Raw genomic sequence first — 23652 nt, forward strand, 5'->3', positions numbered from 1 at the left:
TTTTGTTTAATACATCATACAGTGGGTGTACATGTTTTGTTTGAAAAATGGAGATGGAAGTTCTGTGCAGTTCATAGAAATGTACTTGTACTTTATTAACCCAGCGACTCTGGACACAGCGCCTGCAGCAGCCTTATTCATCTCTGTCAGCCAGGCTCAATTTGTTTAGTTGTGACATTTTAGATGGGTCGTATCCAGTGCACTGAACAAATGCAGTAAGGTTGACTAGCTGAGGCATTTTGAAATAAAAGAAATATGTAAGTAAAAAGGATTTTAAAATGCTCTCGGGAAAGGACATGCCCAGTAGAAATAATGGACCTGTCTCTCTGTGTACGTGGCAGGTTCGCATCAGTCTGTTGAGAGATCATTAGTGCCTTTCAGAAGGACTCTCCTCTATTCAGCTGAAAGTTCTGTGATTTCTTGTCTTCGTGCTGTTGATCAATCGCTGCCTCCTGTTTTTTTTGTTTTGTTTTTGTTAAATCAAGATTTCAGTAAAGACTTGTTGGTGTTACCAGATTAACGGATACTGTTTCAGATTAAATAAATTCTTTTCATAGTTTTCAAAGGGATCATGAAGAGACACGTCATCAGGAATATTGATGTCTTTGACCGCTGAAAGCTGAGAATATTCTAAAACAACACACACAACACACAAGCTGAAGTGTCTCTGATGTATTTCTCCCAAAGAGTTCTCCTGTTTGGGAGCACCAACAGGAATGGAGAGATTGTTTTCCACAGGGCCTAATGATGCCTGATGGCTTATTCAGCCGCCCAGTGCCAGCACTAAAAGCTGATCATTATAGGGCCCTCTGCTCTTTCAGTGTTAAAGCCGTGGCTCAGAAAATGAGCTGTCACCAGCGTGAGGAAGGGATGCAGCACGTTGGTCCCTATAGTGACCTTGTTCATTCTGGATACTTTGGGAAGCAGGGCAGGTCTGTGGTGTTAAACAAGGTAAAGTAAAACACAGTGTTACATGTGAATACTGAAGCAAATCACTGGTTACATTCTTGCAGAAACATTTTTGCCATCATATCAGTTTAATATGAGATGTTTTAAACTAGTGTGCTATGACGATGACAATTTCCCCCTGAAACTTTTTTTTTAGCAGTGAAAAAACAAAACTTTCTATACGAGTCTTTACTTAAGCTAGCCGACATTTTGTGCAAATGCTAACATCTGCAGACTAATGTGGTCACAATGACAATGCTAACATGCTAATGTTTAGCAGGTATAATGTTGACCATGTTCACCGTGTTAGCTTAATGTGTTAGCATGCTAACATTTGCTAATTAGAACTAAACACAAAGTACAGCTGGTGTGGATGAGAATGTCATTAGTTTTGCAGGTATAAATCAAAGTATTGGGCATATTAAACATTTGTTCTAATGATGGAGTACCCCTCCATCATTAGAACATCTCCATCTCCATCTTCTTGTGCCTTCAGTTGAATGTTTGAGCTTCATTGTACAGAATGATGTATGTCAAGAGTTTGACACTACAAAGCTGTTTTCACATTCATCTGCTGAAGGGGGAAAGTTTCTCTGTGCTCACTGAAAATCTGAGTTTAAGGGGTGAGCCTACAAGCATGATTTGTGATATCAGAACTACTTTGGAGGCTAATCGTATGCAACTTATACAAATGTGGAAATTTGAAGCCTCCAGTGCACATATACTGAGAATGGACTTTACAGTGAAGTAGGAGACATCTGTTGTCCAGCAGTTCAACTTTTGAAATGAACAATATTTGCATATTCATTGATTCTGGATTTTTCAATGAGAGAGAAGGAATAGGTAGAAATTTAAGGTTTTTAATAAGGTAATTGTACCTTCTTTGAGGAAAAAAACACATATTAGACACATATTATTATTCCAAGCAGCGTATTTTTATATATTTTACATCATCTCTCTGATCTCTGGAGGAGATCTTTAAGGATTCACTAAATTTATTACAATTTATCCTGAGGGGGACATGACATTTAATGACCATCCATCCATTAATTGTTGAGGTATTTCAGTCTGGACCAAAGTGCAGGACTGCCCATCCGACATTGCCATCCATAAAATAAAGAGATAGTTTATGAGAAAGTAAACTTCTAAGAGGAAGACAGGAAATGCATGAGGAGAAAGGGAGATGATATGCAACAAAGGTCCCGACTAGACCGCGATGAATATGGCCTAAGATAATCTAACTCATTTCAGAACGCTACGGATTATTATTTCATAAAGCCAGCTTTATCTGTGCTGATGACTCGTCACTATATTATACTGTGTATCTGACCAAAACATGAGCATCACATCTGAACAATGACATGCTGTTTTCCCTAGAACTGCCAAATAAATTGTACAATGTTCTGAATTAAAACAGCAGCAGAACATCATAAAAGTCCAAATATTATGGACGAGGGACTCTTTATATTTCCCATATGCTTTAATAGCTTTCTAGCCTAATTTGGCGAGGGCTATAACCATTTTGATGGCAAATCCACCTAAAATTGCTCAGCAGGTTATATTCAGATTTTGCCAGTAAGGGCAATTTTACACTCATCAGACCTAAAAAATCAACAAGATCAGTTCATATCCTGGATTGAATTAGAACACTATATCTCTGCAGTTTATACAGTGTCAGATGTAAAATGTTATTTTCACAATATGTATTTCATGTTCTCATTTTACCTCTTTACTTCTACTTTACCTCTAAATGTTTCATACACAAACCACTGATAATTTAGCAGTGCAGAAGAGGCATCACAGTGTAGTGCGGAGTTGGGATTGCGGTACTTTTGGTGTCAATGCAAAACATGTACAGATTAATTGTTTTTTGCTTCGTTGACCAACTGAATGACTCTCTACACTGACAACTAATCTCATGGCTTTATCTGTTTTGCCTCCTTCTGTGAGGATGTGTTGTCCAAGCAAATTATTGGTGTCTGTTTGTCTCAATGTTGTGAAGACCAAATTTCTAATCTGTCAGCCGGCTGTGAGCCTCAAAACTAATTTCCGCTTGGGTTATTATGATTAAAAACTGTTTAATTAAGAAAAATACTGTTTATTTTATACAGTCCTATACACTGTCATGTAGCCTCTATCTCTAACTTACTATTGCTGTATTATAGTCACTAAACATCTATCAGAGTAATATTTGATATCATGATAAAGTGGTGGGAATTGCCGTAACAGTTCATTAGTTTGGCTTTTACACTGAGCGTCAAACTCGTGACCGGGAGCCACTCATGTTGATAGTGCCATTAGAAGAATAGGATTGCAGGGAGGGAAGAAAGCACCACAAGATGATATTGACTGCCTTGTTTAAGCACTGCAGTGTCTTGTATGATGTGTGCAATATAGGTCTCTAATCACACGGGTGACGCTCCTGTGGTTACACCAGAACTGTTCTTGTTTGGTTCACACTTTGCACCTGTAATAGATTTGTTGCCACAGCAGCAGATGATGAGCTCAAGTAATGTTATTTTCTCCCAGTATGTAGTACTGCTTATGACTATTTTCAGGACAATTGGCCCTTGTGGGATGGCAATACACCTGATTGCAGTTGCTCTAACAACATGAAATCCCCTTATGTCAAATGGTCTGGTTGTGATATGGAGACACACACACATACACACGAAAAAAAGTGATGTGAGTCATTAAGATCCTAAATGTCACCACTGCATTATGGGTGACAGTGATGGTTTTTGTTTATTAATGGCATGTGAAGTCCTCGCTGCTGCCAACAAGAGAGCCGCGCTGTTACTCATATTGGAAATCCATGTTTAATGTTCAGGCTGATCGTCATTTTTCTCGAGCCTAACAGACCTGAAAATGTGTAATCAATTATACAAGAAATAGAGTGGAGTTATTGAGTCATGGCCTGTCCACACTATTATATAATCTCATATCACTGACGTGGGTATGATCATGATGAGTCCATGTACTGTATTATGTTATTACAAGAAATATTCACTGTTGATCACTTGCAGGCTCACCAAGAACTTAATAGAATCTAGTGTTGTTGTTTTTAAGGCATTTCCTGACTTTTGTGAAAACCATGTTACAAAAAGTGATCTTTTTGTAAGTAAAAAAATTCTCAGTTGGCCTTAAATTGTTTTGTAAAAGAGAGCTGTTTGGAACATAATGAATGAAAAAGCGCAGTGGCGGTGAGGCACCGTAATGAAGGAAAGGATTCAGGGGCGAGCGCAGCACCTGTGTGCCATTTCTCATCATTGCTTCCTCACACCAACGTCACTGACTGCTTTACTGCCTTATGGCAGTCCACTGAATTGCTAAAGCTGGGGTCTGTTTGAATTAGCAAGGAAATGACCGTATTTGTTATCTGTGGAAAAAAAGCCATGCCGGGCCAAACTGGAAGAGTAATGGGCCTGACGTCAGGAATGAAATCCAGCACAAAAAGGCTCAGCATCAATTCATCAGGAGCCATTCTTGATCATTAGCATCAAGGGATGCTGGGAACCAGGTGAGCAATATATTTTACATTGTACATATGGCTTTAGCATTTGGGACACTTTGTTGTAAATCCACTATGGCTCTGTTACAATGTGCACTCATTGCAATGATCCTTAAATTAAACAGTTCAACACTTGTTAATATATTTATATATGGATTATATTATTTATATGGATTTTTGAAGATATTTGATTCATGTTTTAAAAATTGTAGTTTTTTATGAATTTATTCAGGTGTATTGGGACAGTCTATCTGTAAACTTGGGTCACTGATCTAAATGATTTTTTAGGGGAATACATGAAATTCCATATAACCAAAATTCACTACATTTACTAAAAAGTTCACTTATTCAGTAAAAACATTTTGTAAAATTGTGCAACATTCACCAGCATACACCACCATCAGAAAACAGATTCTTAGAACCATGAAAATATCTTGAAATGTATTTTTGTACATAAGCTTTTCAGCAGAGCTGATTATCAAATTAGTTAGTTGAACAATTCAGTTAATGTTACTAAGTATTTAAGCCGATGGGAACTATTTTGTAGAACAATAAATGTAACTTTTTTTAATCGCTGAATATGACAGTCAAATTTAAATTATGGATTTAAATCAGCTCAAAACTTTCCCCATCCACAAATTTAATCCAGCAGGAGAAATGTTTGTTAGTCCATCCTGTTCTGTACTTTTCTGATACAAGCAGAACAAACTCTAACTGACTTAATTAACATTTAATATTTATAAAAGTTTTTTTTCATAACGCCCTTGTTTTTCTCAAGTTGAATAACATTTTTTCTGATCATTTGGTCTGATTTGCCCCCTGTGTCTTCCCTGTGAACATTGATTATGTTCACCAAGATGACGGCACAAGTAGTATTCATTCTTTGCATTCATTGTTACATGAAAAGTACTGTTGTGGCAAAACTTTAGTACAAAAAAACATTATTGCTGCTCACCATTTAAATAGCAAAACAAGTCAATTCTAAAAGTCCCATTTTTACTTGTGTAATCTTCTCTGAAACCACTGTTTACATAAACTCTCGGTGGACAAGAACATGCAGAAAAATTGAAGTGAGTCTATAGCAAGAAATCACTATGAGAAACATTTCCAGGTGTATTTTTGTTTTGTGCCATTCACTGTATTCTCTGCGCCTACGCACACATTGAGCAAGAACAATGGCAGCGTTAATGGAAACATTAAACTAAACCTGCAGCTCCCTTCAGAACAAAGAAATGTTAATATATATTGACGACATTCAATCAATTCTGTTGCTTCACCCCATGAACATCTGGCCTCAAGGCTCAAGTCAATTATTTGAGGTTTGAAAGCAGAATGAAACCCCGGAACAGCCAGAAGCAACAACATTTGAAACCTATTTCCTTCTTCTATTCTGTGAATTAAAATGTGGATGGTCCTGCCAGTGACATTTTACATTTCTGCACTGATTTGAAAGTTGTTGATTTAATTAACTGTAAATCAGACAAATGTATGAATGATTATCTGACACTAGGATACATTTTGGCCTGTGCTGCTTTTAAACCATCTGTTATTAGCAGCAGGTAGTGTGCTGTGGAAGCTGAAACTGTATCGTTTCTGCATGGCTACAGTGGACGAGCAAATTACAGTGGATTAACTCTATATTGTTCCTCAGTGTTCAGCTCAAGTGACACATCCCCACTTATTCCAGTCCTTAATTACAGTTTACAACATGTGGGTGGTTGAGACTGCTAGTGATTGCAGCCAGTGGAAAGGAGAAAAAGGATGAGAGTGAGGATTAAAATGGCAGAGAGATGTCACAGTGAGGGTAAATACACTCACAAAGTGTATGTCTGGGAGTATAATTTGTTTCTTGCTCAGAGATACTGTATCAGGGCAAAACTGTGCCAGCAGGTTGTTGAGGTCACCAGATTGATAGCAGAGAGATATGTAAATTATGCAAAATGAGTAGAAGAGAAGAAACCTTTCTCCCCCTTTGCCTTCTTCCAGCATCTGATACGACATTGATATGAAGCTCTCTCCCTGTATCTCCATCTCCATCTTTTGTTGACTCTCCTGCTACAAACGGTCGCTGTCTTTTCGTTTTTTTCAATTGATCTCAAGTGGCCTATTCTTTATTCAATGACTGGCTGACTTCCTATAAGGAAGCACTTCAGTACTGCATGGTACAGCAAGCAGGTGAAGCACCGCTGCGAGGACAGCGTCTGTCTTGCGCACATGGACATTCAAGATTTGATCATGCTGAAATCGAAACGGCCTGTTCCTTGTGTCTCTGCATGCATGCTCAGCTGTATGTGTGTGTGTGTGTGTGTGCACGTGTTAGCTGTTTAAATTATCTATGGTACATGCACAAACACACCACTTAGGTTAGTCAGTATCTTGCAAATGTGCTTTGTTTATGACGCACGTGTGCAACACTTGCCCTAAATTTTAATTTATATCCTGAAGCTTTAAAACGAATGTTTGTGCTTTGAGGATGGGATTCGGAGTGGCTGGATTGAAGTCACATATAATCAGGAGACATCTGCATTAAGCTCACATTCAGATTCTGGCTATTGCAGGTGCAAATGCAAAGTCTTTAGTGTTGCATCAAAAGATGTATCAGAAGTTTAAACAAAACTAAACAAAACTGGAGTTTAGGCTCTTTTAATGCATCCCAGTTCTGCTAAAAAAAAAAAACACACATTAAATGGGCAACAAATTAAAATGGAAAATCACATAATTTCTTTGAAGAAAAGTAGAACTAGAATTAGAAAACGATCTTCTGTGGTTGGAAATCAAAGCATTTAGATTTGAATGAATGGTGTCAATCAGTGATCAGGTCTATAGTCTCATAGAAATTGTTTGAGGTATTACATCCATCCCAGTGAGTTTTACTGGAATTAAGGGCTTCCAGCTGTGACTCAGAAAATGTCCTCACATCCCAGTCACATCACCATGGCTGCTGTCATGGTGTCAGCAGTCATTTCATTATTTACCGTCTATAGAGCAGCTCCAGATTTTGTCTTTAGATGACATTATCACTTCAGTCAGTCTGTCTCTCGGCTCCTCAGCCTAAAGAGAGACTTGTTCAGATTCACACACATGCGCAGTCTTTCAGATTATTATTCTATGCTTGTTTGGATTCCTCGTATTTTATTCTTGATATAATGTGCAGGTTTTTTCCTGTTTTTGTATAATATAATATTGCTTCAAGCACCTCAAATATTTCACTGCTGATCAGAATTCAAATTTAAGCTTTAATGTGTTAATTGTGCTTTTCCCTCTTTCATTTTCATGTCTATTATTAAGTACTGCCTCCGGTCCATAGCCAGCAACAATAAAAGGAAAGGTTTTTCACACCCTAAGGTATGACCTCAGAGTGTGAAAAGGTTATAAAGCGGAGCAGCTACAAAGAGCTTGCGATGGAAAATATGGAAAAGGTGCTGGTGTCAATAGCTGGAGGGATTTTAGAGGGATGAGGTTACTTTTTCCATTTTAGAATAGTCCTTTATCCACCAAAAAATCTTTTAGGTCCTGTCAATAAAACAAACAAGCGTACATTATACAACGTCTAATTTCTACAGCTATGGCATTTCTGTGCCAATCACTGCAATGACATTTAGAAAATAGAGTACCCTCAGCAAAGGCAAATCTTTTTTCCGCACGGGGAATTCAATTTTCCAACTGTAAGTGCTTTTAATGTACACTTCAGTCTTTTTTGACAAACTATATTTTGGGTAAACAGTAAACAGTAGGCCATCACTTATTTTTGGCCCAATTATCATCCATCATATCTCAAAAAAAAAGACACATTTTATGATGGCAAATGTTTTCTGTCTTTTACAAAACATGCAAAACTTCACACATACTGACCTATATCTGATATTAGGACGAGTCATTTATTGTGTTTTGAGTTAAAATCATATGAATAATCAATACTAACTAATAATGTCATTGAATTATTTAATTTTAATACAAAGTCATATCCAACTCTTGCCTCCCATGTCCTTCAAATTATTTGTCTAATCAGCCTAGTTGGAGAGTGATTTTGTGTTTTGTAGTTTTACTGAGCTAAAAAAAAAAGTGGTGAGGTAACAAAACAGTGATACAATATAGAAGTGACAAAACACAGTTATGAAGTGATAAAACACTAATGAATACTATAAAATATACAAATATGTGTGTGAGAAATAAAAAAGAGGGTTATTACATTTCACATTGAAACAACAAAAACCACTAGCAGCCCCCAGGGGCTACAGTATTCACAACACAATAATGTCTTTGCACAACTGTGTAAGTAACTTAAATAGGAAGCAGGTTTCAACTCCGAGGGCACTGACCCTTTAAAAGTAGAATTTTTAGTCCGCAGGTGACCAAAAGGTTAGAACAGACTGTCATTCTCTTTTTAAAACAGCACATATTCTTTCATGAGGGAGTGTGATGAAGATCTCTCTGTACCAAAGAGTAATAGGCTACTGGGTGGGATATCTTTGAACCAATTGTGCAAAATGACCAACAAGAAGAAGTTTGTCAGAAAGTTTATAGTGTTATACGGGGTGATGAAGCTCCTTGGAGGTTCCTGAGTTCTCTTGAAGTAACGGTCTAGAGTCTGGAGATAAATTTACACTCCCAGAGGCAACAGAAGTGAGACCCTGAACATCCAAACAACACATAGAGCATAAAAGACACAATTGTATACATTTTTGTTTTTATAATGAAGTTAAATTGTTAAGGAATGCTTTGTCTGGTGTCGGAGTGTGTCGGTTCTGTTGGTGCTTCATACTGGAACGTCAAAGCCTGAGTGGTAGCTGGATGATATCCAAGAGCAGAACATCTGGCATCAGTGCAGACTCCACAGTGACTTAACATCCTACCAGCTCACAATCAGGCGAAAAGGAAAAGGTTATGGCACCATTTAAAAAGAGTCCCATCAGAGAGGTCATTTGCAAAAGGAAATTAACATTGATGTTCATGTGGATAATTATTGTAATTCACTTCAAATACTAGCCATTAGTGCTTTAGCATTAGCGAAAATGGGGGTTGGTTATTATAAGCTTACTTATTGTACAACTGTTTCTGGTTGAAAGGCCCCATCACTTCTGAATAACACCAATATCCGTATTCCATCAAAACAGACAGCTGAACACTCTGCGATTCCCTCATTATAAAAGCCTTTACAATAAAGTCTGACCTTAAAGCATTTGGCACAGAGCAGAGTCAGACGTTTAAAAAAACAAAAAATAAAAACATGATGCAATCTGGTTTCATTCACGAGGAAACTGTTATTGATGTACCACTGACTGTTTTTGTTTCTAATACAGTAATTAGTTGGAAACAAAAAGGACTCGGCTGGTAAATGTAATGGGTTAGTGTATTTATTTTTCTGATGCTTTTATTTAACAGCCTGACTACTCGACAATCATGAGAGTGGGGTCTGAAATAATTAAAGGCATGAGTCAGGTCTGATCAGCATCACTGTCTGAGCAGATGTGAGAAAGCTTCACAGGGCACTGAGGTGTGATACAGGTGATAGTTGGTTTCCATTTTTATAAATACATTGCAATTTATGTTTCTTACATTTACAATGTTTTTTTTACATTTTAAAATGATCAATACATTTAAGTAATCAAAAGTAACAAAAAATCTAGAAAAGGGTTTTGGGATTTTTAAATTATTTTTAATGATTTGAGTGTTAGTCTTTCTTCCACAGTTTCATTGAATGCACTGACATTTAAGGAAATTGTAGTATGTGTCATAATCATCTAAACAAATATTTCCCAATTGTAAAAATGGATAAAGGAGTTGATAAATAAGAAAAAGAGTTTAACATGATATGGATGAATATACGCTATTCTTACATTCTTCAGTTTGATAGATTTCTGTGACTGAGGGAGGTGGGGAATGATCATGTGTCCATCTCACTTTGTTTACCAGCCAGGTTCATTTACCCTCAGGTCGCTGAGATTGAACCATTCCAAAAACACGCAAAATATCCGAGGACTGTGAAGCCAACATGACCAGGTGAGTGTCGGTTAGCATTTACTTGTGCAAAATTATTCTTGGAACCACTGCCATCACACCTAATTTTGCCCAGTGGGGGCTGTGTGTTTGTCCTATTTTCCCTCATACATGTCTCGCTGAGTGTGGAAATGACAGGGTTATATGGCAACTTCACCTCCCCCAACTTCCCCCAGACATACCCGGATAACCAGCTCATAGTGTGGAACATCACTGTCCCAGAGGGCCACAGGGTCAAACTCTACTTCACCCACTTCAACGTGGAACCTTCCAATCAATGTGAATATGACTACATTCAGGTATATGCTAGAGAAACTCCAAGTCCCATTATCTGCATTGCACTGGACTCTGTAGCTTGCTCACCAAAAGGCTTCTGACCTTGTCAAAGCAGGTTTTGGCAGAGGGGAATGAGACCTTGCGGTTCTGTGGTGAGGAAGAGAAGAACTCTGAAAGCACCCCCAGGAACACCATCATCCTGTCAGCCGGGAACCTCATGTCAGTGGTCTTTAGGAGTGACTATTCTAACGAGGGACGATTCACTGGCTTCCAAGCATTTTACACCTCAGAAGGTGATGTAGAGTAGTGACATTTGTTGCCAGAGGGCAGATACCTGTACGTTTTTGGTGGCTGTAATTGAACAGAGCAAAGTGTAATGGAGTTTCTGGAGAAATAATAGCAAGATCATATAATCATAGGTACATACAGTAATGTTTAAAATATTAATTCAGACAAAACCACAAGACTACAAACAACATATACAATATAATAATGACAAATCCACAGCACAAATTAAGGGCACCATAAGTTACTAGAATAAAGGTAAACTACTCTTTGAGAGGACATCTAATTTATATATAACTTTTGGCTTATTCTAGCAATAAAATGTATTAAACTGTGAATGGCCAATTTAAATTGGAGTTTGGCAGATACTTCCTGTCAGTATGGTCTACCATATTGTCATGAAATTTGGCACAGGCATTCATGGTCGCCAGAGGATGAACCCTACTTTTCCTCAATCTCTGCCAGCAAGTCTTTTCACCTATTCAGAGAAATAGCCTGACAATTTTGTACAGACATTGCCAGATGATGTATCCTATTGACTTTGGTGATCCTCTGACTTTTCTACCATGCCACCAAAAGGTTGACATAAAATATCTTGACAACTATTGGATGGATTGCCATAAACTTTGCTACAGATATTCAAGGTTCCTAGAGGATAAATTCATTTGACTTTGGTTGATTGTCTGATGTTGCATCTAGCACCTTCATGGGGTCAGAATTTCAAATTGCTCAATTCTTCAGCTTATGACTCTTTATGTAACTCAGCTGTATTTTGTATTCAACACTAATGAGCAAATATTAGGATACTAACAGTAAACTAAGATGGTGAATCTGGTAAATATTAGCTAAACAGCAGCATCTTGTCATGTTAGCTCTAGCTGCCTGCATAGCTGTAGACTTTTAGTCTTGTTTATCTTGTTTATCCAGTTACGTTTGGGATTCTGCTGTTGATGACTGTGAAGTTAAAAAAGCCTGTCTGCACTTTTTGTTTACAATTAATACATTCCCTATTCTTTCAGCCTCAATAGTTAACAGATTGAACCCATTGAGATTTTTTGTAAGACAAAGCACTTTCATTTAATGTCTGCTTAACTTGTAAAAGCCATGGTGACATACATCTATACACTCCTGAAAAATACATACCAAGCAAGTCACCATACATTATCTGACTTAGTCCAGACACATTTAGGATTTACAAGACAATCATTAAAAGACAATTCCACTTTAAACTATGATACATATTTATTGTGATTCACTCTCTAACCTCTCTGTCTCCAACAGACATCGATGAGTGTCTGTCCATCATGGTAGACGGGGAGAGAGCGTGTGATCATTTTTGTCACAATTACATTGGTGGATATTACTGCACATGCAGACAAGGATACCTTCTCCATGACAACAAAAGATCCTGCACAGGTAAGAGATATGCAGACGAAAGCTCAAGAGGCATGTTCATCTGAGCTCAATCAAAGTCGGTCAGAATCTATATAGTGTGGTGCATTGTCAAGAGCTTGTCACACTGCATTTGACTGTATATTGATCTCTGTAAATCTGGTATATGGTGTTTCTAAATCTAAATACAGCCCAGCTCCCCACTACCAGACACAGCCGATATTGATGGCAACAAAGTAAGGCACACAAGCAAGCAACTTCCATTAGTGTCAGTGATCTCTGTTTGAGGCATTTGGCTACAACACATTTTAAATTCCACAGCATTTGTTGATTATATAACCAAATAATGACCAAATCTTTCAGTTGGCACAATCTGTTGATGTGGTATCAACGTGGTTATAAGAACAATTAAAATACAAAATGCTGCTAATTTTAGACTTTGCGAGAATGGTGGATGAAAATGAGATCAGATTGCTGTGTTGTTAACTTATTATTACACCTAATTATTGGAAGAGAACGCCATCTGTCATTTGAAGTATTCTTGATATTTCACAGTACTGCAGAACAAATCCTTAACAAACAGTTCTCTGACATTTCACACACAGTTGATTGTGTACTAGACTGGATTTCATTCTATCATATCTGGCCTGTGCTAACTAATTTCAGACTGAAAAGGCATACTGATGCATAAAGTAGTTGATCTCTGCCAGCTGGTGTAAGGCAAGGTTAATTACTGTCGATTCCTAAGGGAAAAGCAACTTCAAAATGGCATTAAAAATTGATACCTGTGTGCAGCACTAATAGTGTACTGACACTAGGTAATTAATCACAATTACCAGTTGATGTGACTTAAATTATTATTCTTTGCCAGAGTAAAAAAGGGTGACAAAACAAATCATGCAACGAATAAGCAAAAATGATTATCTGCCTACAGATTGTACTAATTATATGAATTACAGCAACTCAGGCTCTTTGCAATACTCATTTGTTTTTGTCTGTAACAACATCTGCACACTTGCCGGGGCAATAATGCAACCTAAATGAATCCCATCATTTATGATGCCAGGAAATGTCTCAATTGACATGAATTTTTTTTTTCTTCTAATCACAAAACATTTTCGTACTTCTTCATACTTTGTCATTTATATCTCATAAAGCAGCTGCAGGTAGATCATATCCACTAGTTTTCAAATGAACTCTGAAGACTGGACATGGACTGTGTTAAAGTGGGATTTACAGTAAATGAGTGTGTGTCTTCCCCACAGTGCCATGCATCAACCAGGTGTTGACCACGCTGTCAGGGGTTCTGACCAGCCCAGGCTACCCGAACCCCTACCCACCCATGAGTCAGTGTGACCACACCATCCGTCTGCCGGAGGGCTACAGAATAATCCTGAACTTTCTGGCACCCTTTGACGTAGAGGGACATCCGGATGCCCCCTGTCCATACGATACGTTGAAGGTTAGTCCTGTGACTTCAGGGCGGCAACTTAACACACACAAGATGATGAATAAGCAATGTATTCCTGCTCATGCTTGTGTAGGCAGTCTGTCACTGACTTGTCCTTCTTGGGTGATATACTGTAGGACTCCTGCATATTTATGTTTGGCTGAGCATCACTAAGTCAGGTATTTAATGAATCAACATCCCCATTTTTTTTTCTGGTTTCCCCCCCTTCATAAGATTTCAACAGCTGGACAAGAGTATGGACCCTTCTGTGGATCCAAGCCACCAGGCCGCATTGACACAGGAGGTTACCAGGTGAATGTTGCATTCAAATCCGACCCCAGTGGTAAAAACAAGGGATGGAAGATTAAGTATACCAGCACTAAGGCTACATCCCTCACTGTAACTTAGACTGATGGCTTGATGGCCTGTATACGCTATCTAAAAACTATAACTTTGATAGTGTGGCAACTAAAGTCACTGTTTGCTGTTAACTCGACCCTAATTTTTGTGATGAAGCTTGGATGTTGTGTTTGATCTTGATGCTAGCAGAAGCATTATCTTGATGATATCTTGGTATGATTTTGTGAAACTGGTACTATAAAGATATTTTCAAGCAATTTCAGGGATTGAACCTAATGTTGACATCTTTGTATTTCTTTGCTTGGTGAGATGCCACTACAAATCCTTCTGGGTTCTAAAATCTCACCAGTACAATCCCTTTTAACCATTTTTGTAATATGTTTTTATTATTTTATTACTTGCAGGAATAAAGTAAGACTCAAAAGACACTTTGATTAATTTAGACTATTTTTTACACAATGTGTTTATTAAAATGAATGTTTGGTCTACATGTGATCAGACAAGCATTTTGATTAAAAAAAAAAATCTAAGTAAGATATCTGAATACAAACCGTTATTCTGCTCTATTCTAACCAAAGACAGAGATGTATATTTATGCCCAGGCAGAAATAATAAATTAATTCCATAAAGTAGTCTGGAAGTCAGTCAGTCTGGTCTAAGAGGCGGTGAATGCTAGTCGTTTAACCTTCATACATAATGCAGCTTGTTCTCAGCAATCCCAGCTCCACTCCTCTATCAAAACTGTCATTAAAGGGTTCTACAGCCCCATGAAATTGCCTCTCATTTCACACTTTTGCATTTACTCACCAACACAAGTGGGGCAAAAGAGCATGCATGAATATGTGGGTGTAAGAAAGAAACGCACTTGTGTTGATTTATTTTTACTGTTTCTTCGGCTCCAGTTTTCGTTTTTTTTCCTGTTGCCTTGGAATCAAGCCAATGCCACTTTTCTGTGAACTTATTACTTTAAAAAAAGTATAGTAACTTGGACCGAACTGTGATGCTGCTACATACTTTGTAGTTTGAAGTTCACCACAGCTTAGCAAGGCAAGGTATGCACTGACCCATACATCACCTTGGCATTTGCAACCCAACAGAATCATAAGGTCTTAGGTAGTCATGTGTTCTCTGAAAATCATCTGAGCACATAGAATAAGGTTTGTTTCTAGCATGAAATGCCCAGACAGTCCTCAAGGCAACTGGGTGCTCACAGAGCAAACCTGCAGTTTTTACCTGTACACTGTTAACTCATAATCTAATCCACCAAAACACTGTGACACATGAGAGCACCATCGACTGCTCCTATATCTCACTCACTTCTAACTGTTCAGCCTAGTTGGAGCCAATTCCACAGGAATTACGCACACCATGAAACCCATTAACTAACTGTTGGAAAATATCTAGTAGCAGCATGCTGCCAGTAGGCTTATAGCTAATATGCCTCATCACTATTTGTCGATAACCCTGCGTGAACTTACTGTATGTAAAGGAAGAACTATGAAGGAGGTTCACCCTGTCAAAAATTCTACTTAGTATTGTTATCGTTGATACTGTTTCTGGCTATGGAAGAGCACACACTATTTTTTTTTTTTATTAATCACTATTTTATGGTATCTTGAATCTTATTTTCAGAGATCCTAGTTTCCTCGAGCCTTGAACTCTTTGTTCTATCTTAATGCTCAGCTTTTGATTAAGTCTTCAGAGGAAGGAGAGTCTCGAGAATACATATTATATTGACATATCTGTCAATGAGATTGTGCATAAGGCTACATTCATTTAATATTTAATCATAAAAATGTGGGACAACGAGCACTTTTAAAAGTTTGAGAGGCAAGTTTATTTGAAAATACCCCTCATGACACCATTCAACATGTGTACAAAATGTATAAATCACATACTGTACAGTCATACAAAACTTCCCTTTGAAACATTTGCTGCACATGTTTAAATTAAATACATGTGAATTTGTTGGGGATCTCACACTGTAGCAGTTCTTAAAGGGTTCAGTATGAAACAGCAGGGTGACAAGTTACTTTTGATGAAACCAAGTTTCAAGCTGAGACACAAACCTTTTCCATATATACGCACAATACTGAGTAATCAGCAGATCCTTATGATTGCTCCACTCTCCCATGTATCTAATAGTCAAGTACAAGCCCATAGTGACATCTCAATCTCACCACAACACAAAAAAGATGATCCTTCCGCAAATTCAAATCCACCATCATTTGTATTCATGTGTTCATGTATTCCTGAGACAGATGATGATAGACATGACAAAGGCTATCTTGTACATGACCTATGAGTCACACAGACTTGCACCCATTGTACACCCCGCATTACATCACACATCCACCAGACTGATACATAACTTCAATAATAGTATATAATACATAGTCTTAAATTATCTGTAATACATAAGTATTGGTTCCATGTAACTCAAAGATGAAGCTTTGTCATTTTTACCCTAAATGTCGGCCAGACGTGTTCAGTGAGGCTTGAAGTGATATACATCTTATCTTGTCAGACTCTTTATTATTAGAATGATGAATTAGCCCATCTACTCCACTCAAATATATTCATTTACTTGTACAAGGCTAGCCTTTACATAGATATATCGACGTCAGCATTTGCATATATCTCAGAAATAACGTTACTCTCAGCATCCTGCCTGTGGTTTCTGTCTGCATCCCATGTAACTCAAAAGTAGTGCTGTTCAAGTTTCTTTGGCTTTGTGCCATGAGTTCATCACGGTTCAAAAAGGTATTTCTACCACTCACTCTTCCATGTAGAGATTCCCTTAATGGTCACAGATCAGGTAATGATGACATTTCACACTGAGGTACACAAAATTGTGTAGATTATTGACTTACGCCACAATTGTAGACTGTGGCGTAAGTCAATAGTATATTCATAATTACTGATCAACCACCAAACTGATAGATCTTCAACAGCTATAGGAGAACCTCTTTTTAGAAAATATTTTGAGTTTTCATCCCTCGTAAGACATTTCTTGACATTGACAGTATGCTCATGGACTTTAAAACTAGGTAAAAAAAAAAAAAAGGTAAAAACTATGGAAACAGTAGTGTGAACATAACACTTATTTCTTTTTGCAGGAGATGACAAGATGACATAAAATAACACAGTGCTACATCTAACTTCCCTAAAGACCCCCTATACCTCCAAATCACTCCCTTATTCTCTCCCTACATCATAGACATACAATAAATGACTCAATAATGAACAGCAAATTGATATTTCAGACACTTACTAATCACTTACCAGCAATCAAGCTGGTAGTTCTGGGCCTGAGAAGTGAAGCCAATGCGGAACAGCAATGTGGGATTGTCAGGAAAAAGTAGCATACATACCATAGATACTACTTTTTTTGTTCCAGTTGTGGAATTTTTAGTGGGCATTAGTGGATGAATGTAAACATAGTGGACAGTAAATATAGTGCACAATATGGTAATTATTGTCAGCAGATACAAAGTAATCCACAAAGTTCTTAGCTAAAGTATATTTTTACCTATATTTAGACTAAAATCCTGAAATAAAACTCAGTGCATAATGTCTGTTTTAATTGGCAGTGTTTTAGGGGCAGCAGACAGTACGACAACAATACTGAGAAGCTGATTCAAGAGCAACAATATATAGAAAACCTTATGTTTATCTGGGGTTATTTTCACAGCATGGCTCTCATCAAAATAAGGAGCCAGTAGAGAGTTGATTCCAGTGGTTACTGCAAAATGTCTTTGATAAACATGACTTGTGCAAATCACTGTGCCTCCTCTTGAGGCAAAAGCATTCAAGTGGTTTGCAAGTTGATGCAAAGATGACGCAAACGTCAACATCATCAGCATTCATGGATTCCATAATCATGGATATTATCGGTAACACGGGATTAATCCCATTCTACTGACCCTGAGGCAGGCAGTGTGAATTCTTATCAGTCTCTGCTCGGGTGAAGCCTCGGCCTAGTTGCTCGGGCCTTGGGCTTCCTCTCTCTCCTCTGCGCTCTTCTCGTTGGACTGCTGGCTGCTGTCTGGCTGCGTGCTGCTCCTGATGGACTGCATGGCCTGAACCTGCTGAAGACGTCTGGTCAGCTCGGCTTCGCAGGCTTGCAGAAGTGCCGACGTCCTCTCTCTGTCCCAGCCAAGTACCGGCTCCATAGCTTCCACCCCTCTGGTCACTACCATCTATAGACACATGGGAAGGAGAAGACAAACATGAATATGTATTGCAAAGCAGTGAAAACAATTTTATTCTGCAAGTCCAATCTGGCCAGGCTCATCTTTCCAGACAGACCCTGATTGTGGGTGTAATTTCAATTCTATTCCCCTGATATCAGACGCTGCCCCTGCAGCACCTGTAAATGGCATCTTCAATGGCATTTTCTGGTTTCTTTAGTATTCTATGACAATAAACTGAATATCTTCGGTGGTGGAGTGTTGTTCAAGACAAAAAGAAGACATTTGAGGACGTTAACTCGTGCTTTGGGAAACAGTGATTGATATTTTTCAACATTTTCTGACATTTTATAGACCAAACAACGAATTGATTAATTGAGAAAATAATCGACAAATTCATCGATAGTGAAAATAATCGTGAGTTGCAGCCCTATTTACATCATGAAATGACAATAAATATCTCTTGTGTTAAAAAACAGGATATTTTTATATACAGACCTGCACAGACTAATGCAATCCTTTCTGACAGCCCTATAATAAATCATGTAGTCACTCTATGGTCATTTTTGAGGCTGTAGTTAGTGGTGTTGGTGTATTGGACTTCATTATATTCAAAGGTGCTTCTAATATTTTGGTTGCTTTGTGTATGTATACGAGTGGACAAAATTTTGCACCTGAATTTTAGCTAAAATAAATGTCCTTTGAAGTATATAATAATAATAGTAATAATAATAATATGATATCACTATTTAATTCTGGATGTGTTGCGACAGGACTTGCATTTTTAGGTAATTGCTTATTAAAGACTTAATATGTTACAACAAAAGCCTTGCTCCAGAATATGAATGTGATGAGAATATGATGACGCACAAGACAGTTGAAGACTGGCCCCACATTGTTGTGACATGTAAATGCACCTTGTTTGCTCAGGTCATTCTAAATCTTCCCTATAAACCTTTTAGAAAGTTCTAAGACTGTGACGTCTGAGGCATTTGCAATTATATACAGCAGTTGTATAATTTTAAAGTAAAGTTTGGAGTATTTTTTATCTGCAGAAGTCTTGAGGCAGACTGAATCAGTGGTGTGAGTGGGCTACCTGCAGATCTCCAGTTGATAGTCTGGTCTCTGGGCTTGTTTTGCCTTTCAGGACCATCAGTGTCCTGGACATGAATCCAGACACCGAGTCCACCTCCATCCCGTCCGGCATGTCCACGTCTCCAGCCCCTATCACATTGAAACAGGTTCTCTGTCAGGACCATTTGTTGTATGACAGTAAAACGCTGCAAGAGGTGGGATTATTCAGCAGCAACAAGGGTTCCACCTAGTGACCAAAAGGCACAAGCACAGCTCTGCCTTCATCTACAGTAAATACTATAGAGCACCACAGAGGAGACAGATTACTGATTTATCAATACATCTTAGCACTGAAGTGTCTCAGTAAAATAACATATTAAGATATTATAGCTACAGTTGTTTTTCACCAAATGTACTTTTTAAAAAAAAGTTACTGTGTCAAGGAGAACTCCTCCTGTATTTGGTTGCTGTGAGTACATGACAAACTACTAGGAAGTCAACACTGATGTATTTAAATATTGATCTATTGAATTCACATTCTGCCCTTTGCTCTTCAATAAATAAATATATAGATATTTATCAATGATAATTTTCAGATTTATTTTTTCCTCAAAAATTCTGATAGCCAATTAAAGTTTTATAAGCAAAGACACTGTCTCTGACCCATGTCTGAAGAACAACTGGTTTTTGGGTCATTACCTCCCTGCAGGGCTACACAATCATAGGATAATACAGTATTGATTATTTTGCCGGATGTTGTGCTCATGCTTATTGATCACAGCTATTCATTCTATTTTTTTTCGGATAGAAGAAAGATACTTGAGCACTGTAAAAGACACTGTCAGATATTACTCTCTAAATCAAAATAATCTAAATTACTGTTTTTCTTAAGAACAAGTACTGCTGTGGGATTCTCTGTAGAGTTTCTTTGATCTAAAACGCAAAAACTAAAAGGACCAAGGAGTCTCCACTTATCACATTGTTTCTATTGTGTCAGAAAGCCACAGGATAAACTATGAAACCTCTTACAAATTTGCCAAATCTTTATTTTGGATAACTAAGTCCAAATTGTAAAAATGAAAACCACCACATAATAATATGGCCGTACCTTCCAGGCTGGGCTGGCTTGGCTCTGTCTGCTGCCCATCCTCTTTCTCTACAGCTTTGAGGTAGAGCTGGAGCAACTCCTTGGACTGCCTCTGTTCCTCCCTACGGTCCAAAACCCTCTGCAATGTCTCCTGGAGGTTCTCAGCTTTCTTCTCTTGGAAGCCCAGAGCAGAGGCTAGCTCAGGGCATGGGGCATCCACTAAGGTCTGGAACAGCAGGTGACACAAATTATATTTAAAGCAACGATATACAACTTTGAGAACACTATGGCTGTATAGTGCCTCAAAGTCAAAGCAACAACAAACAATGGAACAAAATAAGGAATTAATGCACAGTGAAGTTAAAAGTACAGCAAGGAAGGCTTTTTCAAAAATGGTAAATATATTTTGGTCTTTTAAAGAAGTTTGCCTGTGTTCACTGTTACACCTTATGGATGACAGTTAACTCAGACACACTGAAGGGAGTTTCAGTTGGCACAGGTCATCATGGTGACATGAAGAAAATGGTTTTAAATAGGACTATTTGCTTATTGTTTAAATAGTACCAGTACATGCTGGGATAGGCATGACTGCAGGTGAAATAGAGGAATAACATTGGCACCTGTAAGTCTGCTTCAGACATGAGGATGATGCTGGCCAGGTCCAGCTTCAGCTGCTGAGCCAGATCCCACCATGGTGCTACAGCACTGGAGCTGTCCACAGCATCAGTCTCCAGCAGCATAGACTCCCTGGCCATCCAGGCAGTACCACCATCAACTACAATGAGAAGTAGATGAGTATAAACCACAGGGCTGCGCATTTCACTGCTTAAATGATAAGAATCAGACTGTAGACAAAACTCAGACACAAGTAAACCTACTTACTCCTGCGACCTGGAGACCATGTCTCTTTTTCATGCAGCAGCATGAACTTTGTGTTTATGGGCAAACACAAAAAGTAGGCATCATCCTCCACTATCGTCCCATCATCCTCTAAGACCACTTTGACCGGGTCACTGGGGGTGAACCCAAGAAACTCACACCCTGTCAGAAGAATAGAGAAATGACAGACTTTACAGATCTTACTTACATAGGTATCCTTTATTATGAGTGCCACAGAGAACATACTTCATAGCAAAACCATGAGGACAACCAGTCCCAATATGGCATATAAACTACTGTAAATATTTTAGGAAGTCATAGCTCACACACCACCTGATTGTCAGCTGATTCAGGCAAATACTTTTGACTTCTGTACTTCAAACAAGTCAATCTATTTTAGCTGTCAACTCCTCTTTCATGACAGCTGTTCCTATTTGTCAAACACTACACTGCTGTTGAGTGGTTGTGCTGCTTATTCCCTTTGCCACCCTAAACCCTGGCTTGCCTTTTACAATTATATGTATTTTATGCCAATTGTAAATAGTTCAGTATTGTGTCTGGTTGGTTTTAATATGAATAAGGTCTGCCTCTTGTAGGTATCTGAAACTTAAGTGTGATTTTTGAATTCAGGTGTGAAGCAAAACCGTGAAGTGTAACTATAACTGCTGAATGCAAATGAAACCCCACAGCACAATTATGGTTTAATTACACAAGCACTGTGGTTGTTATAATCACCACCAGCTTCAACAGAGCAAAACTGGGCTGCCTACGATACCTTTGAATTTTATTTACTATTTATGTTGTGTATATACTCTCTGAAACCACAAAAATAGGAAGGTTACATTATTCTTCAATGTCTAACACATGTAACAACACTTTGTAGCTTTATAATAACGTAAAAAAAGGTGAGTTCTCAAATTGACAACATTCATTGTGTCATCTGCAATTACATGAATTTAAAACAAATCTATATTTCTGTGATGTAGATGGCTTCAAAAATACGATGACAGAGTTTTTGTAGAGCCCCACTGTTATATCTTAAGTGGGGTCCAGGGACCCCCAGGGATCATTGCGAGGGTCCCCAATATCCCCAGCAAAAAGGGGAACAATTTGTTTTCATCCATAAGTGACACAATGACAGAATGTTTAACTATTTTGGTCATGGGTTTCATACACTCTCTGTAATAAAACATCTAAAAGCAAAAATCTTATCAGATGTGGGACTCTGGGACAAAGTGGGGGTCCGCGGTCTAATTTGTGTCAGTTTAGGGGCCATTGAGGTGAAAAAGTTTGAGAACCACTTAGCCTATCTATAACACTCCACTTGAAGAGTTCAATGATTTGGGCAACGCCTGGTGACTAGCACTCAAGGAATGAGCAGGACAGGAGGGAGGTCTTGACTGAGTTTTCATGTTTAGCTCCTGCAAGTTTGGACATGATGAAAATGTTGCTTCGCACAGCTCGATCAAGATCACTATAACTGTTAGTTACTGTAAGGTTAAACAGGGCGACAAAATCACCACTACTGCAATGCTGGTGGTGGATCAGATCGGTGCTGAAGACATCAAATCATCTCATACATCTTATCATCAATGTGTTTCACTTTCACTAAGCATTATGCGGCACCATTGTTTTTCGTAAAAAGCACATACAAATACCAATGATGACCGTTTAATACAGACTAAAATATCAAAAATTCAAGTTAGATTAGAATTCATTCCAATTTCAGTTTTATCTTAAGCTTGTTCGTTACATTCTTTATCAAGCTTTGCAGACACGTTTACAAGTCGATAACGTCTCACCTTTTGTCTTCAGCTCATCGAGGGAAGGAACCACCAACCCATACGACTTTTGCCGTGTGAAATTACACACCTTACACGGTTTCCTATCTGTCATTATGTCAGGAAATTTCTTTTTCTAATTCTTATTTTCCTAAACACTATTGACCGACTACAGCTCCTGCTCACTCTTTCGCCTTTAGCAGTTTCGAATACGGAACCGCCGTGATGGCGCTAAGGACTCTGGGATATGTTGTTTTCTATTTTAAAAGAGGAATTTATTTTAGAAGAGGGGAGACAGGGAAAAATGATTGTACATTTTAGAGTATTTATCTAATTTTCACACTCTAACTCTAGTTAAAGCTAGTTGAAAAAAAAACTACTATTACAGTCTCCAAAGAACTCTTTTCGTGTGCCAACCG

General features: G+C 38.2%; 2 protein-coding genes across 4 annotated transcripts; one reads left to right on the forward strand and one right to left on the reverse strand.

Moving 5' to 3' along the window:
• The first annotated feature begins 652 nt into the window (after window positions 1-652).
• Window positions 653-16957, forward strand: masp2 (MBL associated serine protease 2). 3 transcript variants are annotated; one of them, XM_042410169.1, is made up of 7 exons: window positions 653-951; window positions 10373-10459; window positions 10533-10755; window positions 10848-11025; window positions 12299-12433; window positions 13675-13871; window positions 14094-16957. In XM_042410169.1, exons 2-7 carry the CDS (start codon window positions 10452-10454, stop codon window positions 14265-14267), a joined length of 915 nt encoding a protein of 304 aa, XP_042266103.1. In that variant the 5' UTR covers window positions 653-951; window positions 10373-10451; the 3' UTR covers window positions 14268-16957. The 3 variants fall into 3 exon arrangements, with proteins under 3 accessions (XP_042266103.1, XP_042266104.1, XP_042266102.1); XM_042410170.1 differs by lacking the exon at window positions 653-951 and adding an exon at window positions 4253-4468; XM_042410168.1 differs by lacking the exon at window positions 653-951 and having other exon boundaries at window positions 10104-10459.
• A 9-nt stretch (window positions 16958-16966) lies between these two features.
• On the reverse strand, window positions 16967-23496 carry dffa (DNA fragmentation factor, alpha polypeptide). The gene is made up of 6 exons (XM_042410167.1): window positions 23255-23496; window positions 21456-21614; window positions 21194-21348; window positions 20595-20799; window positions 19509-19636; window positions 16967-18421 (listed from the first exon to the last, which is right to left on the reverse strand). The coding sequence occupies exons 1-6, from the start codon at window positions 23346-23348 to the stop codon at window positions 18200-18202; spliced, it is 963 nt and encodes a 320-aa protein (XP_042266101.1). The 5' UTR covers window positions 23349-23496; the 3' UTR covers window positions 16967-18199.
• Between the last annotated feature and the right edge of the window lie 156 nt (window positions 23497-23652).

This window comes from Thunnus maccoyii, chromosome 4 (genome assembly GCF_910596095.1).
Source record: "Thunnus maccoyii chromosome 4, fThuMac1.1, whole genome shotgun sequence".
In the NCBI taxonomy this organism is placed as follows: domain Eukaryota; kingdom Metazoa; phylum Chordata; class Actinopteri; order Scombriformes; family Scombridae; genus Thunnus; species Thunnus maccoyii.